The 16259-nt window shown below is 41.6% G+C and overlaps 1 protein-coding gene across 1 annotated transcript in view; it reads right to left on the bottom strand.

The window, feature by feature from the left end:
* Positions 1-93: 93 nt before the first annotated feature.
* Positions 94-16259, bottom strand: part of sos2 (son of sevenless homolog 2 (Drosophila)) — a 35787-nt gene continuing 19621 nt past the window's right edge. Inside the window, exons 7-23 of the mRNA XM_063496862.1 lie at positions 15969-16079; positions 11039-11137; positions 8459-8586; positions 7673-8328; positions 7509-7590; positions 7284-7406; positions 5917-6029; positions 4857-5079; positions 4639-4758; positions 4384-4546; positions 3501-3618; positions 3076-3248; positions 2872-2988; positions 2445-2706; positions 2207-2251; positions 1983-2083; positions 94-605 (exon numbers count right to left, since the gene is read on the bottom strand). Of these exons, the coding sequence (XP_063352932.1) occupies positions 99-605; positions 1983-2083; positions 2207-2251; positions 2445-2706; positions 2872-2988; positions 3076-3248; positions 3501-3618; positions 4384-4546; positions 4639-4758; positions 4857-5079; positions 5917-6029; positions 7284-7406; positions 7509-7590; positions 7673-8328; positions 8459-8586; positions 11039-11137; positions 15969-16079 (3141 nt within the window). The 3' untranslated portion in view covers positions 94-98. The remainder of the gene's footprint in view (positions 606-1982; positions 2084-2206; positions 2252-2444; positions 2707-2871; positions 2989-3075; positions 3249-3500; positions 3619-4383; positions 4547-4638; positions 4759-4856; positions 5080-5916; positions 6030-7283; positions 7407-7508; positions 7591-7672; positions 8329-8458; positions 8587-11038; positions 11138-15968; positions 16080-16259) is intronic.

Here is a 16259-nt window from a genome sequence, read left to right as displayed (position 1 = left end):
GTTTTTCTTTCAGATCAGTAGCTTTGAGTCATCTGTGTTGTAGTTTGAAGGAGCAAGTTTGAAGTTTGCCTTTCGGTGGTGGTGAAGGAAAAGTTGGCTCAGTGGCTGCTGTCGGTGTTCTCCACCAGCGAGAGGCTTTGTACTGGCGCCTGTAGCGGCTCCCTTTTGTATGTCTTTGGTGGGAGTTTAGGGAGGTGTGGGCTAGAGTTGTAGCGAGGGGGGACGGGTGGAGCAGAGGTGGGAATAGAGAGAGGGCAGAGGCTATTCTGGCTGGCGCTGAGAGAGCAGCCCCGCCTGGTAATGCGAGGGGACGGTGTGCTGGGTGGCGTGTTTGGGGAACTGGGCGAGCTGCTGTAATCCCAGGTATATCGGCCCACGGGCGAAGGCTGGTTGACAGGGTAGTTGATGAAGATCTCCGGGGGTCGCTGGGGCACCGGGGGAGGCGTGTCTGGGATGGGGTCGCGGGGTGGTGGTGGAGGTGGAGGGCTGGGCAAGGGGCCATCGGTGGGAGGGCCGTTGTAGACTGGGGGTCGAGGCTGGTTCCTGTGCAGAGGAGGCGGCACCCGGGGAGGGATGGCAGGAGGGCTGTCGGACCTGGAGCTCAGCTGAGACATAAACACATAAGAGGTGTGTCAGACTTACTACACATGCTGCCCTGTTTATTGCACATCACTGATTCTGCTTCAGAGAGAGCTGAGAGATTTGAGATATCAGAAAGCATTCATGCCATGTGAAGTTATTTTCTTACAAAGTTCTGGACATTTTCTTTGCTTTTTATAAGTTACTATGTGGAAAAAGCTTGTAAAAATCTGGATTTGTTTTTTCCAGCTCAGTTAATTTAAAATGTAAGCATTACAATTCTTTCCCTGAGGCCTCAGAGCCGGTTAGCATCCATCTGGTAACCACCAGCTGCAAGTGGTTGTGGGGTGAAGCTGATCATAGAGGGTGCCGGACCAAAAACCTTGGCATTGCCTAACGGATTGCCGTACTTGCCCATGGTTTGCGTGGAAGATGCTGAGTTGTGCGCGAATACGCATCGTTTTACTCTCCAAACAGTCTCCTTCAAAGTAAAAGCTGTTCTGACACCAACACATTTTAAAAAGTGCAACTTTTACTCTCTTCCCAGCATCAACCACTTGGTGGGTATTTTACTAGTGCAAACTACAGATGACTGCAGCAGTCTGATTACAAACAAAAGCGACAGCAGTTAGGTTTTCGGTGTAGCAGCATATACCCCTTTGTGACGGACTTTACCGTCGAGTTGCCCCCGACGCATCAATCAGAGTGCGAGCGTGTGAATGTGAAGTCAAAAACAGTGCTTGGCTTTAAATATATGGGTGATGAGTTTGTAGCAAGGAATGAGCTCAAATTGGGAAGGAAAAGCACTGCTAAAGTATTTAGTGCAATCCATTTTATTCTTAATCCACCCATTCACAAATGTTTGTAGAAGCATGCCTAGGTGCTCAATTTTATACACCCGTGGCCATTAAAGTGATTGGTTCACCTGAAATCAGGTGGGTGAATGAATACTTTTGAATACTGTATTTACCATAGAAGCTGGTAGTTGTCAGATGGGCTGTGTGACTGAGGCCTAAGAGACATTTTAACCTTTTCATCCATCCATTCTTTTCTGCTTTTTCCTATCAGGGTGCAGGGGGTGGAGCCTATCCCAGCTACAATAGAGCAAGAGGCAGGGTACACCCTGCACAGGTCACCAGTCTGTCACAAGGCTAACATATAGAGACAGAACCGTTCACACTCGCATTTACACCTAAGGGCAATTTAGAATCTCCAATTAACCCAACCCCACTAGTCGGATTTTAACCTTTTATTTTTCATATTGTGATACGGTACATCTTAAATGCCAAAACAAACTCTTAAAATGACTCCAAGTCTTCAACTTTAAATCATCTTTACTTCAGAGAACTGAGGTAAGTCTTTGCAAAACTCATAATGATGCAGAAACGGCGCACTGCTCTTACTTTAGTGTCCGACATGGTGTCTTTCCTTCGAGGCGGCAGAGGTGGTGGCTTTAGCTCCTCTCCGAGGTGGTGGAGGCTACCACAAGACGCAGACTGTAACTCTGAGGAAAACAGAAAACACGGATTAAAACAGATGAAAAAGTTGACATGCTCGACTACTTTAATATTGGCAGAATTATGCAGAACTACAATCGGGAGCAATCAAAATAAAACTTCACACTCACTTCCAGTAAACAGGAGAACTGGAGCAAATATGGAGTTGCTACTACCTGTGAAATTCAAACACAGAAGATTAAGGTCACATGTGGCAGAAGGATATAGAAACATTTATTAACCTGAAACCTAAATTCTACTATCGGAGAATGTAGGGACATAGTAAAGAACGTAACTTGGATCTGCAATACTTGGACTAGCTGCGAGCTTTTCTTTGTAAACCGTGGATCAAGCATCGGCTTCACTCACCACCGTAGGAGTTGCTGAGCTGGTCGTGCTCTGTGAAAACTGAGCTAAAGTCAGGAGTGGCCGACTGTGGGGGAGTGGGCGTGTTCGGAGAGGTGGGCACCGAAACCAGCGACTCCGAATCGTTCTCATTGATACTCCGGAAGGTGATCTTATGTGGGGGGTCCCTCTCCAGGGGGACAGGGTGGCCCTTTAGGGTGCCAGAGGTAGACGTTCGCACGGGGCGGATACCCGGGGATTTCAGACTGTACACAGTCTTCCTGGGCTGCAATGAGAGAGGAGAATCAAGAGATTGATCAATCCCATCCTGAGAAATGTATTAAACTTATTCAGTTCCAATTTAAATAATCCAAACTGCCCTTTCCAATCTGCAACTGAACTGGAACTTGTATAAGAACAGTAAAAACTTCACTAAATTATAAATACTCACAAATCGAGGAGGCTGCCTGCAATTCCGAGGCTCTATTTCCAGAGACTTTATGAACAGGTAGTCAGTAAACTCCTTCTCGCTCAGGTTACCCATCGGGTTCAGGTTCTCAAAAAATTTCTGTGCAACACAAACAATAGTCAGAACTCGGGTACTGGGCACAGTCAAGACAAGCTCAAAGACAATTCTGGAAAGGCGAGCGCTCACCCTCATCTCGGGCTCCACTTTCAGACAGTAGGGCTGGTTCTGATACTGCTGGATCTCTCCTGTGATTTCCGCCACTTTCCTCCTCTTGCTGAAGTTGATCAGATCCTTCCCGTGGCGTTTCAGGAAGTCTGGGTTGCCTTCCTCCGTCTTCAGTATGTTGGTTAAATAGATACCTGAGGACCAAAAAAACAAAACAAAAAACGTGAGTAGAGATTGAAGTGCTCATTTGTTCAGTACTTTCTCACTTGTTAAGTCAATTTACTATTATAAAAACAACTCCCAGGACAAATAAAAGATTGAATTGTTTTCTGATAAATAATGGTGACTCACAGCACAGCCAGGATCCAGACACAACTACTTTAAATCAACATTTTTTTGTCCTGCCATCCTTCACTAGCACAGTCAGAAGACTGTAGAAGACTTACCAAAGAAAGGCACACAGGGTGGGTTTATCGACTTGAGTTTAGCCAAGTATTTCTTAAAATGGTCCTTGCTCAGTTCTGCAGCCTCTTCCAGGATTTTCCTTTTCCTCTCTGGTACTGCCTGCAGAGGTGAGGGAGACGAACTCAGACTGTGGTCACCACTTCAGCCTTACAGCGTAAATGCCAGTTTCAAAATCAATGCCAAACATTGCATGTAGACACACAAACACAGAATGTGCAAAGGCCTTGAGCCCTCCCTCATTTTTGTTTTTCCTACTTTGCTATTAGAAAAAAAGGCAAAGGGATTTATTGAAACACATGCGAACACCTGGAAAGACTATGTATAAAGGCAAATATTGAGTTGGTACAATTTTAACGAGCTAGAACATCAATATTTCTTAGTCAAGTTCTCCTCCACTGTGTTTTAAAGGCTGGCTGCAGACACTGTTGTTACTTTCTTGACCTCTGATTTCAACCAAACAAGTTGCTACTGATTCTCAGTCCAGTTCTGGTGTAATTTAGCATACATCATCATTATCAGCAGCAGATGCTTTTCTTCTCTCTTCCTCCACTTGTTCAGTTCCCTAGACATTTTGTTTTTTGGAAGTACACAGTACTGAGATGCCAAGATATGCTGAGATATTGGCCAATATCTGTTTGGAAATCATTTTGTTGGTGCAAAAATACTATTTTATCCTTGTCAAACTTTGTAATCTTTAGAATTTTTATGCTAAGTTGTCCACAATGTGCTGACACAGCACTGGTTCATCCCTTGAACGCTCACTCATTTTCACTTAAGACCACTAAAAAAAGGAAAAAGTCTGGCTCCTCTGAAGCAAATGCTTTAACTTGTGTAGTCCCGTTTTTCTCCTCATATCTCGCTCACCTCATAGGTGTGATCAAGTCTGTAGACTGCAACAGAGTTGATGGCACTGAGCACCTCCAGCACACCGTTGAAGTTATTGAGCTCCTGGAAAACCTGCAGAATCTCTATGACCCGTGTGAACACCGCCACCCTCTCTTCCAGGTTCATTGTCTCCACAATACACCTGAAACATGCAAACACATCCACGAAACATCGTTAGAGGAAACGGGACCTGAAAAATTAATGGTGGATTTTCTTATAAGCAAAGTGACTCACTTCTCGAACCACAGAGTAAGGTTGGTAGTGTGGCGAATCATGCGGAGCAAGTTTGGAGAGTGCTTCTCTTTGTCCTCTTTGGTCCAGACGCTGCCGACCAGCTCGGAGGGCCGAACAGCTCTGTGGAAGCAGAATTTTATTTCTTTATGTAAAGAAGCCGATTGCTACACGTATTTTCTGACTTCAACCTTCCACTTCTATTCCTATGAATGACTGACCTGTACAGCTCAGACTCGATCAGTGTCAGCTGACGTGCAATCTCTATGGGGTGAAGGGTCATGAGGTCAAACAACTCCAGTTGGCCGCTTCTGCAGATGTGCCACTCGATGGGAGGAGGCGAGCTCTCAAATGTGATGCTGGGACTGACGCCGTTTGTCTGAGGCTGCATCTTTCTCCTGATGATCTTATTGATGGACTCCACCCATTTCCTCATGGACTTGCCTGAAAAAAATAAATAAATACATTTAAAAAAAAATCATCCATTAACCACTGGGGTGTCACTGTACTCATGTTTCACAGGTAAAACTACACTAGAGACTACATCAAGAAGCCCACTGAGGCTTTGCTCAGATCCAAACAGACAGTAGTTGGACAAATCTGTACACATTAGTGATGTGGTCTTTTTAAGGCAAACAAAAAGACTATATTTAAGTCAGAAGACAGGAAAAGAAAGTCAGAAAAGGCAGCAATTTGCAGCAATGATCCAGTAGAGTCAAATTATTTATAGCTGCAATATAGTGTCTGAACCCTAGTTTCTTTTCCTGCATATAGATATATGTTAATATTTTTATAGACACAAAAAAATAACTAAAAATGCAAGAAGTGACGAGATAATTTAACAAGGGGACGTAGTTTCAGAATATCAGAGTCAAAGTGAGATTTTACCAAAATATACCTTTTTTAAACATTATTTTTTGGGGTATTTTTGCCTTTATTTGATTGGACAGTGAAGATTTTTCTGACAGCAAAAAGGGTAAAGAGAGCAGGGGAAGAGTCATGGGTTGCAATCGAACCCAGGACATGATATCGAACCTTGTTGTATATGGTCGCCGTAGGATTTTGACGTACCAATATATGGCACAGGACGGGGATTTAGATCAAATAACATTGCTTGCTGTTTATTTGCAATTCACGCATCAGAAGCTGCTCAATAAACACCCTTTTGGACGTAGCTTTGATAGATAAACGCTGGAAATATTGCAAAGTTAAGCTGTAGGACAGCTTTTCCCATGCTGTGTCACATATTTGTGGAAGCAGCCGTTTGTGTTTGTGACTGACCTCGCAGTTGAATTTTGGTGGTGAAGTATTCTTCTAATCGACTTCTAAGCTCTGCGTCGTTCTCAAAGTCGTAGAAATGATGTTCAACCCACTGACGGAAAACATTGAGAACCCTGCGAGGTGAAAAAGGTAGTTGAGTTAATTTATTATTAGAGCTTCACAGGTTTATTACGACACAATGCATACTGTTTGCAAAGTACATCTACAAGGGAAGATATTTCTACAGTTTGTTGACATTAACAATTATATTTGGTATGTCAAAGAAATACATAAGATTACCAAGTAGTTCACAGAGACATGCTTTAAAAGGGAAAAGCAAATGTCGAAAGAGGGACACCTTCTGAAGTGCCAGTGTTAAAATACACAGTCTGACCACATTTAAGTGCTTACTGAACAACAGACCACACATACTTTTGTCCTGCATGTACACTCTAAAACATCCTGAAGGCTTTGTTTAAGACAGACACTTCAAAGATTTTAAACTCTTTCTCAGAGTGTCATATAATAGCAGTACAGGACTTTATCTAGTTTACAAGATCCACTCGTTTTGTCATCGTTTCTGTGACGAACATTCACAGAATTTACAGGAGCATGTCTGACACTAAGGAGCTCCCACTTTTTTAAAAAGGGGACTTACAAGATTAGATCAGAGTCTGCTGCTCCTTATAAGGATACACAGTCAAATACAAAAGTAATTCTGTGATACGGTGAGAACATTTTTGCCTTAACAGGGGGGCAGACACAAGAAAGCACTTAAATAAAAAGTAGAATAAGCTTTCTACAAATTTGAGTGATGTTTATCTAAAAATGCAGGTTGTTCAGCTGTGTATTAAACTGAAAGTTGTTTTTTGGAGCTTAGTAAAACACATAGCACTTGAATTTAAAATGACCCAAACATGAAGTTCATTTTACGATGTCCCTTGCCATTGCCAAACCTTGACTGCATTCACAAGATTTTCAAAAAACATTTGACTTCTGACCTTTGACCTTTAGATCGAGGCCACTGACATTAAAAACCATCCGAGATTTTTAGGAGATAGACCTAGGGTGTCAATTTGAAAGTCGTAGATGACTTCCTTCGTGTGTCATGGCATTCACAAGATTTTCAGAAAACTTGACCTTTGACCTCGTCCTTGAGGTTGAGGTCACTGAGCTTCAAACTCATCTGAGATTTTTAGCAGATACCCTTATGGGATCAATTTGAAGCTCCTATGTCGCCTTGTTCTCGAGTTATCGCATTCACAAACTCAGGCGTCCACATCGCCTGCCCTCCCACGTGCCCGGCGGGGTGACGACAATACCAGTGTTCCTGTGTTTCTACTTTCACTCAGATACACAATTAACTCGCACATGAGCAAATTTTTCACCTGAGTTGGACCGGCTGCACGTATTCCTTTCGGAACCTTTGGAGCTGGGCTACCATCGGATGATCACTGGTCATCAGTATCTGTCTGTCTTCGTCTGTTGGTTCTGGATCTGGAATCGTAAGCCTGAGAAAAGAAATGATCAGGTGTACCCTGACGTCAGTTACAGTTGTGCAAATATCACGAATTATAGCAAAAGAATTACTGTAGTCACAGAAAAGACTGAACCTGTCTATCAGCAGGGTGAGAAACTCGTGCGGCTTGCAGAATGATCGGTATGTGGTAAGAAATGTGCGAACAAAATTGGGATCTAGAAAAAGATCAAACAGATGATAAACATAAAGGAAATTAAAATATTCATTGCCACTAGCAAAGCTTATGCAGCAGCTTACCAGCATACATATGGTATGTGAGCCTCTCTATGAGCTTGTCCACTGTGCCGGCTTTAATGATGGGGATTCCTGTTTTGCTCTGCACTTTGTCCTCAAACACTATATTCTCCTCAGAGTCCTGCACTGCAAAACGGTACACCTCTGGAGAGGGCAGTCTTAGAGGCTGTGCCTGCTCCTCTTGCTGCAGCTCCGTGTCCAACATGCGATCTAAAGTAGACCGGTATTGCAGAGTCACCAGCGCTGCCATCCACGCTTCCTTCTCCTCTGCTGTCCGAGCACAGAAAACGGCACGGGTATCATCTTTGGCTACCAGTTCAAAGGCGTTCCGCAGCTCTGGCGAGTCCTCGCGGTCCGTAATGCTGACCTTCCTCAGAACAAACTTCTCTTTCAGACGGAACTCCGCCCCGCTACCCGCTCCCGGGAGCCGTGAACTCTGATTGGCCTTACAGCTGATCATCAGGCCATCAAAAAGGAAGTTGTGTCTCTCGTGTTTAGCACCTGCACGTATAAGCGGGCCCTCCAAGATGAACTCGCTGCAGCACTGACCGATGTCTTTCCCCTCCCAGCCGTCGATGCTTTTCTGTATCTCGTTCATGCGTTTGATGGCTAGCTGTTTGCTACGAATCTGCCTGCTATACAGACGATACATTGGCTCTCTGTGAGGGAGGAATAAAGTTTGGTCAGAAAACCCCAAAGCCCAGTGCACAAGTTTTTAAATGCTAAACCACTGAAATATAAGTAGACAAACATAAGTCTTTATTGCTTATTAATAGTAAGGAGACGTACCCAGGTTTACGTCGAGGCTGGTGTTTGGCATAAATTCGCTCCATGCTAGATTGAAGGTTAAGCAGAGCTGTAAGTGCCTGTTTCAGACATTCTCTGTCGTCTAAGTCTTGACTGCGCTCTTGGAGTTGCTGTAAAACGCATCAGAAATATTCACAATTGCATAATATCAACGTCTTCTGCTTTAAAAAGGCAAAGTGCAGGTGTAGCTGATAATGGCACCAAAGGCTTGTTCATATGATGTATGAATGGCTTACTGGGACACTTAATGGAGTTGATTACATTATTTTAAAGGCCTACAGAAAGCCTGTGTTAAACGCAATTAAAATAGTATTTGATTTGTTACATCTTACATTAATTGTTGGGCAATCTCAATCTAATGGCTGTGTGTTCCTGGAGCATCAGGCTCACTTATTACATCACTCTGGCATGATGATGGTGCCACAGGACAGAGAGCTTTCTCTCGTGACACCATGTGCACATAGCTCAAAAGTTATGCACCATGTTGGATGTGATAAGTGTGTCTTTTGTTGCCTTTTCCTTCCATCACGCCAACAGGTGGCGGCAAATGGCTACCCTGCCCTGAGCCTGGTTCTGCCAGAGGTTTCTTAATATGAAAAGGAGGTTTTTCCTTCCCACTGTCGCCAAGTGTTTGATCAGAGAGCCGTTTGATGGTTGGCGTTTTCTTTGTATTATTGTATGGTCTTTACTTTACAATAAAAGCACTGTGAGGCAGCTGTTGTTCCGATTTTGTGCTATTTAAATAAAACTGAACTGAAAAAAAAATTCATTTAAAGCAAAAAGGTCTGAATTTGTGGTTTGTGTCACACTTATTACCATTTCACTACCACTCGAAGAGGGGCGGACGAGTGTTTGCAGGCAACTAGAGCTGATTGTGACCAAAGCAACAAGGCTTTTGCCAGCTGAATGGGGAATACTATTTTTTCCAAAGTGACTGGTGGTTGCCAAGGGACCAGCAGCCTCTAGGTTAATGCGACTGAGTCTTTAGCAATCGATTTCCTAGTGACTGCCATTAACCTCCAGCAACCACTCGCCAAACTTTCAGGAAACTAATCTTTTTTCCCCATATGCCCATGACCGAGGCTTTATTCACCAAACCCTACACTGTTGTCATGGTTGTCACGTGTCAAAAATGCAAACAAAACACCACTTAGAAACATTAAAATTACTTCATATTATGCAGTATTCTATAGTTAATAAGCTGCAGGGGCGTATTATTTCCGTGAATGCAGAGTAGGCTTTTGAGTAGAGTGTCTTTATTTATTTGAGGTCTTACGAAAGTTTGGACTTGAAGAAGGCTTTGTAATTTTGTCAAACTTATCCATCTTTTACCTAGCGCCTGTGTCCTTTTTAATGGCTCTAGCTCTTCAAAATATGCACTGGAGAGATGTGACTGACAAGGAGACCGTATCATAGTATAAAAGGACTTTAAATAGATTCAGTTCCCTACAATAGTTTTGCAAGCTGATGATGTGCTTCTCTTCATCTCAAAATTGGAAAAAAAAAAAATCTACTCCCATGTTGATGTCAGTGATTCAAAATTTGGGATCTCTCCCTGGCTATAATATTAATTTTGATAAAGCAAGAGCAATGCCAGTTGGTTTTGATAGCAAAACTTCATATCCATCCATTTCCCCTTTCTCCTGGTCTGACTTGGGATTTTTATATCTAGGGATTGATATAAAGCCTAATGTAGGTACCTCTTGAGACACAATTTGACCACAATACAAAAAGAAATGAATAAAGACCTTGCAAGATGGATGAATCCGCCAATTTCATGGATGGGTAGAATAAGTCTAATAAAGATGAAGAGGCTTTACTATTTTCTTAAAGGTAATGGAAGTCATTTTGCAAAATTGGGATGTAATCCCTTTGATTTAGTAGGAGACATGCAAAAATAAATCTCTCACAAAAACAAAAGACAATCCAATTCTTCAAAATACAATGAAAAGCTGGCGAGATATAAACAACTGTATTTGAGGAAGGATTCATTTACCTACATTACACTGTTTTTCAACAATAGAGATTTTCTCCCTGCCATGAATTTGGTTGTATTTGGATCCTGGCACAGAAGAGGTATCAAAATAATAATAGCAGGCCTGTTTGATAAAAACTACATGCTTAAGATGTTTGCCCAACTTCAAAATACCTTTGGCCTTCCTCAGAAAGACTTGTATGCCTGTCTTCAAATTCATCACTATGTGAGTTCAGGTATCAGGCTGTCACAGGATTCTCGCTTGCTTCCATAGAAAAAATTCAAGTGTACTTTAAATAAAGGTTTTATTTGGGGTTTTTATAACATACTGCAGAAATATGATAATCAATCAATATTGGGAATGTTCTCAGTCAATGAGAGGATGATTTACAGAAAGCCTATGGTGACGACGATTAAAAAAAAAAAAAAAAGTAAACATGATAATATCATGTGGTCAGTGGTCACATATTTGTAAACCCCAACATCCAGCCATTGTGTGCATCATTAACAATAAATCAGGGTTGTGATGGGCAGTCAATTTGAAAAAAAAAAGAAAAAAAGAAAAAAAAGTAAACATTAGGACAAACCTGCAGTAGCTCAAAGTAGTGCATACAGTGGTACACTGGGACCATCATCAGCTGGGGAAGGATATATTGCACAGCTTCTTTAAAGCCTTCTGTAACTGACTGCAGAAACAGAAAGAGAAAAATGAATAATAAGAACACTATGAACCGATTTGACCAACCAACATAACAGCAAATTTTCCACTTGAATATAAAAAGTCTTTTTTTCCCCCCCAAACAGCATTTAACCCAGTAAATCTGTTTCAAAACAAAAACATTTTCAAATCCAGGAAAAAAAACAACAACATTTAGAAATGCAATATGCATTTATTTATATGTAAGTCACAGAGAAGTTATTTTAAAGTGAAACTGAAAGTTAAGAGTTTATATTGCAGTTAGCTAAACCACTGAATAAGTTGTTGCTGGATGTGTTTAGACCTGTCTAAAGCTCGCCTTTCGTGCCTCCAGGATAAGCCAGTATACAAGTGTATGGTTGTAGTCATGTATTCAACTCAAACGATAAATGAATGACAAAAATTGATCATAAAAAAATGACTAAAATGTCGGCCCTGACTAAAAATATTGTACAAAACGCACAGTCGGTCAGCAAAGACAGATAAAATGGCTACATCCCAGTCTGTTAATGTGAAATCAGCCCAGATGAGAGGGTACAGGGGGGACCAGGGGGAGCGAGAAGCAGTTGATCAAGTAAGGCAGAGGTAACCAGAAAGGGAGGGAGGGGTGTCACAGTATCCTTTTAAAGCTCCTGTTCCCCAGATAGCCGAATCAGAATCAATACGCTCGTACTCAGACTCCTCTGCAGCGACCACAGTCTCTGCATGCAGGGAAGAAGTCTGGGGGGAGGGGGAGGAGGGGGATCGCGTGCATTAGAGAAAGGCATCAGCTGCCTGATGCACCCAGATGGACAGCAAGGGAACAATGATCCAAGTTTAGATCATGTTATTGATATGTCAGCATCCTGCAGATTCACAAAGTGTATACGTGCTTTTTGTCACCGTTTTGAGACTTATCATAGTTTTAAGATATAACGCTTACAGGGAACCTAAGGAATCCATGTATGTATATTCATGTTTGTCACCCAATTCATGAGCATGTAGTCGACTTACTTCTGTCCAGAGTGGGTGCAATCACACAAATATAAAAGAAAAAAACAATAGAGAGAAATGGACTTTATGATTTACTGACTATTTTGTAACTTATTCTGTAAATCTGATGTCATCAGAAATCTGGAAAAGGTGTTTACATGCCACAGGATCCTGCTTTCCACTGAAGCAATGCAGCTATGCAGGTATCACAAACCCAGTGTGAAACAAGAATTTTCATACACAACAGAAGCCTCACAGATAAATAGTATGCTAGCCCTGATCTAGATGCTTTCAGCGAAGATTCGACAACTTGGTGAGACTAGTGATCTTAAGAGTCTTTAAAGAAAACAAAACTGGCTTTCCATTTCTAATCATAATTTAAACTTATCGTACATCTCTAAAGGGATATGCATCATTTTCATGTGGAAACTAAGCTGCACTTAGTTTCCACATGAAATTGTGCTTTTGGCCCCCGACCCTCCTCTTCACCAGGAGAGAAAAAAAAAAAAGTCCTGGAGCGTGGCTGGCTGTTCTATTTTTAAAAGGCGATGTAATTTACCCACAATAGCAGACGCTGCAGAGTGCAGGGGCTGAGTGCTCGACAGACGCATCTGTCTGACAGAGAGGAGGGGCAGAAAGTCAAGAAGGGTGGAAAAAGAAAGATGAAGCACATGCTTTGAGACAAAAGCTGAAGAGGAGAACCGATGTGGCCACTGCCACAGGTTTGACTGGAACGTATGCCATTTCATCCAGGTGTTCTAGATACAAGTGTCCACATAATAAGTGTGCTGGATAAAGAAGGTAGAAAGAAGATGAGTCACTGGTTGGTTGAGAAACACCATTACACCATCTCCCGTTGGGACAACTGATGATCAACACGTATACATGTACACGTACACATGCACACACGTCTCTGAATGTGCACTCGAGCAAAATGGATTTGCAAGATATCTTTCCATCAGATGCAGTAAGAGCTGAATGTCTTAGCTGCTGGGTTAACGAAAAGGCACAGCCATACATCATTTCCTTATATTTTGCTTCCAAAGTGGTCTTTATGAATCGTTCTCCAGGATTTTAAAGTCTTTCTTTGGACATTGGCTGCTTTTTCACCTGCGTTCAGTCCAGTCCTTGTACCTGACTTTTTTTTCTTTTTCTTTTTTTTAAAGAGGATTTTTATTTTTGTTAAGCTGATTAACACCGAGATATAATTCAAATAGCACAAAAAAGACTCAAGGGATAACTCATAACTCAAGGGATGAAACAGTGTTGTGTATACACAGAGAATTCTTTAAGTAATTTGTTACTAGGAGCCAATCACAAAAACACATCATTTGTTCCAGTTTCTAACAGTTGTGCCATTATAAATTTTGAAGAAACTGGACAAGTAAGGTGACAAGAGAAGAAGTCTCATGGTGTCAACATCACTATCTACAGCAGATGAACACTACCTGAAAGTCATGTCCTTAAAAAAAATTAATTAAAAAATAAAAAAGACCTGATAAAGAACCTGAGAGATTCATCTACTGTTCACTGAAGCCTCATTAGAAATGGTCTCAGAGGAAGGGTGGCTTCTACTGAGGCCACTGGATTGAAAATAAGTGGCAATATGATGGAGTAACAAACACATGGAGGTGGGCAGGACAGAGAAACGTACCATCAGATTTTGCTACACCACACAATGCTTTCCAGAAAGTGTGATCTGTGTTTTTCAGCAATGCGAATGATCCCAAACACACCATCACTGCAACCCCAGAGCCTGGACTGAATGAAGCAGTGTGGGATCATCTTGAAAGCCAACATCCAAAGAAGGGCTTCTTCAAGAAGCCTGGAGAACTATTTCAGAAGACTTCCTTCTAATGGAGAAGCTGAAACTGAACCCCTTAGATTATGAATCTTAACTGCTATTTTCTGTTGACTGAACTGATTAATTGACTGATTCGTTCTTACATATATAAATCGATATATACACACTCAAGCAAAGACACCATTTTTAGTTATGTGCTGCTGCTTTAGCTTGTGAAACAAAACAGTTCTTTGTTTAAAAAAAAAAAAAAAAAAGTGTTATCAATATGGTGCACAAATAAAGCTGCATTTTTAACTCTGGTGCCCTTTCCCTCACTCTCATACAATGAGTATATGGAAATAAACACTAGGTGTGAATAATCAGAAGACTGTGCCAGCACTCTAACTGGGGTTAGTCTAGCGGTTCACGAATAAACACAGCGAGGCCTCAAAATGAGGTACAGGCAAGGCTGCAGGGCACTCACTCAGCCAGACTTGGTTTCCTCACCGCCAACAAGATACAAATGAGGCCTAAAGGTAGATGATTCGTAACAAACAGAAATTTGACTTGAACAAAATTAGACACTTGTTTTGAAAAGCTTAAAAAAGAAGAACAGAAAACAGTCTCATTCTGCAAGTGGTGTTACAGCGACTCTGGAGCTCTGATGCTGCATCATGTGAACACTCCACCTCACTGGGCTTTGGCCTGAGAAAACACCAGAAAATATTTAATCTTCAAAGGCTGCCAAACTGCACCCCACTGAGCATAATTCAATGCTATTCTTGTGAGGAATGTCCAAATAAAACAATGCAGCAGCAGCGAATAAACTGTACACAGGACGCTGGATATGTCATGACATGCACTCGGCGATATTAAGAGGAATTCCACCCGGTATGCAGGTTGACTTCAAAGCAGAACAGGAACAAATACTGAAACAATGTTTGCTGGGTATAAACTCAAAATGACCTACTTGCACCTTCACATAAAAAAAAAATACAGATTTTCCTTTTTTTATTTTACAGCATTTTTCAGTATGTAAAGTTTATTTTTGGCACCGATAGAAAGAAGAACTGATTCTCAGTTATAACAGCTGTAACCGTTAATTCTCATACCTAGTGCATGATAATACAAAGTCAAAGTAAATAAAACTCAAATGCACACTGTAACCCAAGTTCCAAAAAGTTAGGACGTTTTGTAAATGGCAAATAAAAGAATGCAATGATTTGCAAATCTCATAAACCAACAGTAGAATATTAAAAAAAAATGTTTACACATGTTTAGCACTGTGTAGCATCCCCTCTGCTTTTAACAACAGTCTGTAAACATCTGGGCACTGAGGAGAGCAGCTGCTTGACTTGTTGTCGCATTCCTGCCTGTAGAGGATTCCAGCACCTGGACTGTTCTATGAAGCTATGCCAATACAGTAGATCTAGCATGTGGTTTAGCATCGTCTTGCTGAAATATTAAAGGTCTTCCCTGAAAAAGACAATGTCTATAGCATACGTTGCTCTAAAACTTGTATATACTTTTTAGGGCTTATGCCCCCTTTCCAGATGTGCCAACTGCCGAATCCACAGTCACTAATGCGCCCCACATGTTATCAGAGATGACACCTTTTGAACTGAGCCCTGATGTCAAGTCAGAAGCTCCTCTAATGCTTTAGTGTGGAAGAGACAGGATCCAAGTTTTCCCCCAAAAGAAACTTATTCTCAAAATTAAAATTGTGAGGCACATTGTTCTGAAGTTGTTCCACAATTTGTCAATGCAGATTTATTTTTTAATACCCCATCGTTTTATTCACTTGTTGCCAGTTGCGAAATGTAATTTCAGCTGTTTTCTTTTCAGCACCGATTACATTTCCGTCCCTTTTTCACACCCGTCCCAGCTTTTGATTCATGTGGCTGCCATTAAATTCAAAATGAGCTAATATTTTCATGAAACAGTCCAATGGGCCCATCTTTTGAATTGTGGATGTGCGGTTGTGTAAATATGACAGTATGTTTTTAAACCAAACAAATGTAGAGACCCGAGCGTCACCTTTCCAAACTCTTATGAAATCTCTTACCTGGAAGTAGAGGCCAACTGTTGGTCGTGCCATCAAGCTGTTGAAATGTGAATGAAATTCCCCGCCGAGGATGTCTTGAGACAAAGTCTCGTAGGGATCGAAGGCCTGCTCCTGCACACACATGCAGAATAATACAAAAGTCTTAAGAAAACATCACATAAAGACGGTGTCATATCTGAGTCATCAGCGCCGTCTCCATCATAACCACAAGTTACAAAAAGTAGTTAATCAAGTAATGACTTACAGTAATAAGTGTTTTTACACAAACAGATGGGTTTCATTGGAATGTTC

The sequence above is a fragment of the Pelmatolapia mariae genome, linkage group LG16_19 (assembly GCF_036321145.2).
Source record: "Pelmatolapia mariae isolate MD_Pm_ZW linkage group LG16_19, Pm_UMD_F_2, whole genome shotgun sequence".
NCBI classification, from domain to species: Eukaryota; Metazoa; Chordata; class Actinopteri; order Cichliformes; family Cichlidae; genus Pelmatolapia; species Pelmatolapia mariae.
The sequence above is the reverse complement of the archived record's forward strand: the minus strand, read 5'-3'. Positions and strand labels throughout refer to the sequence as shown.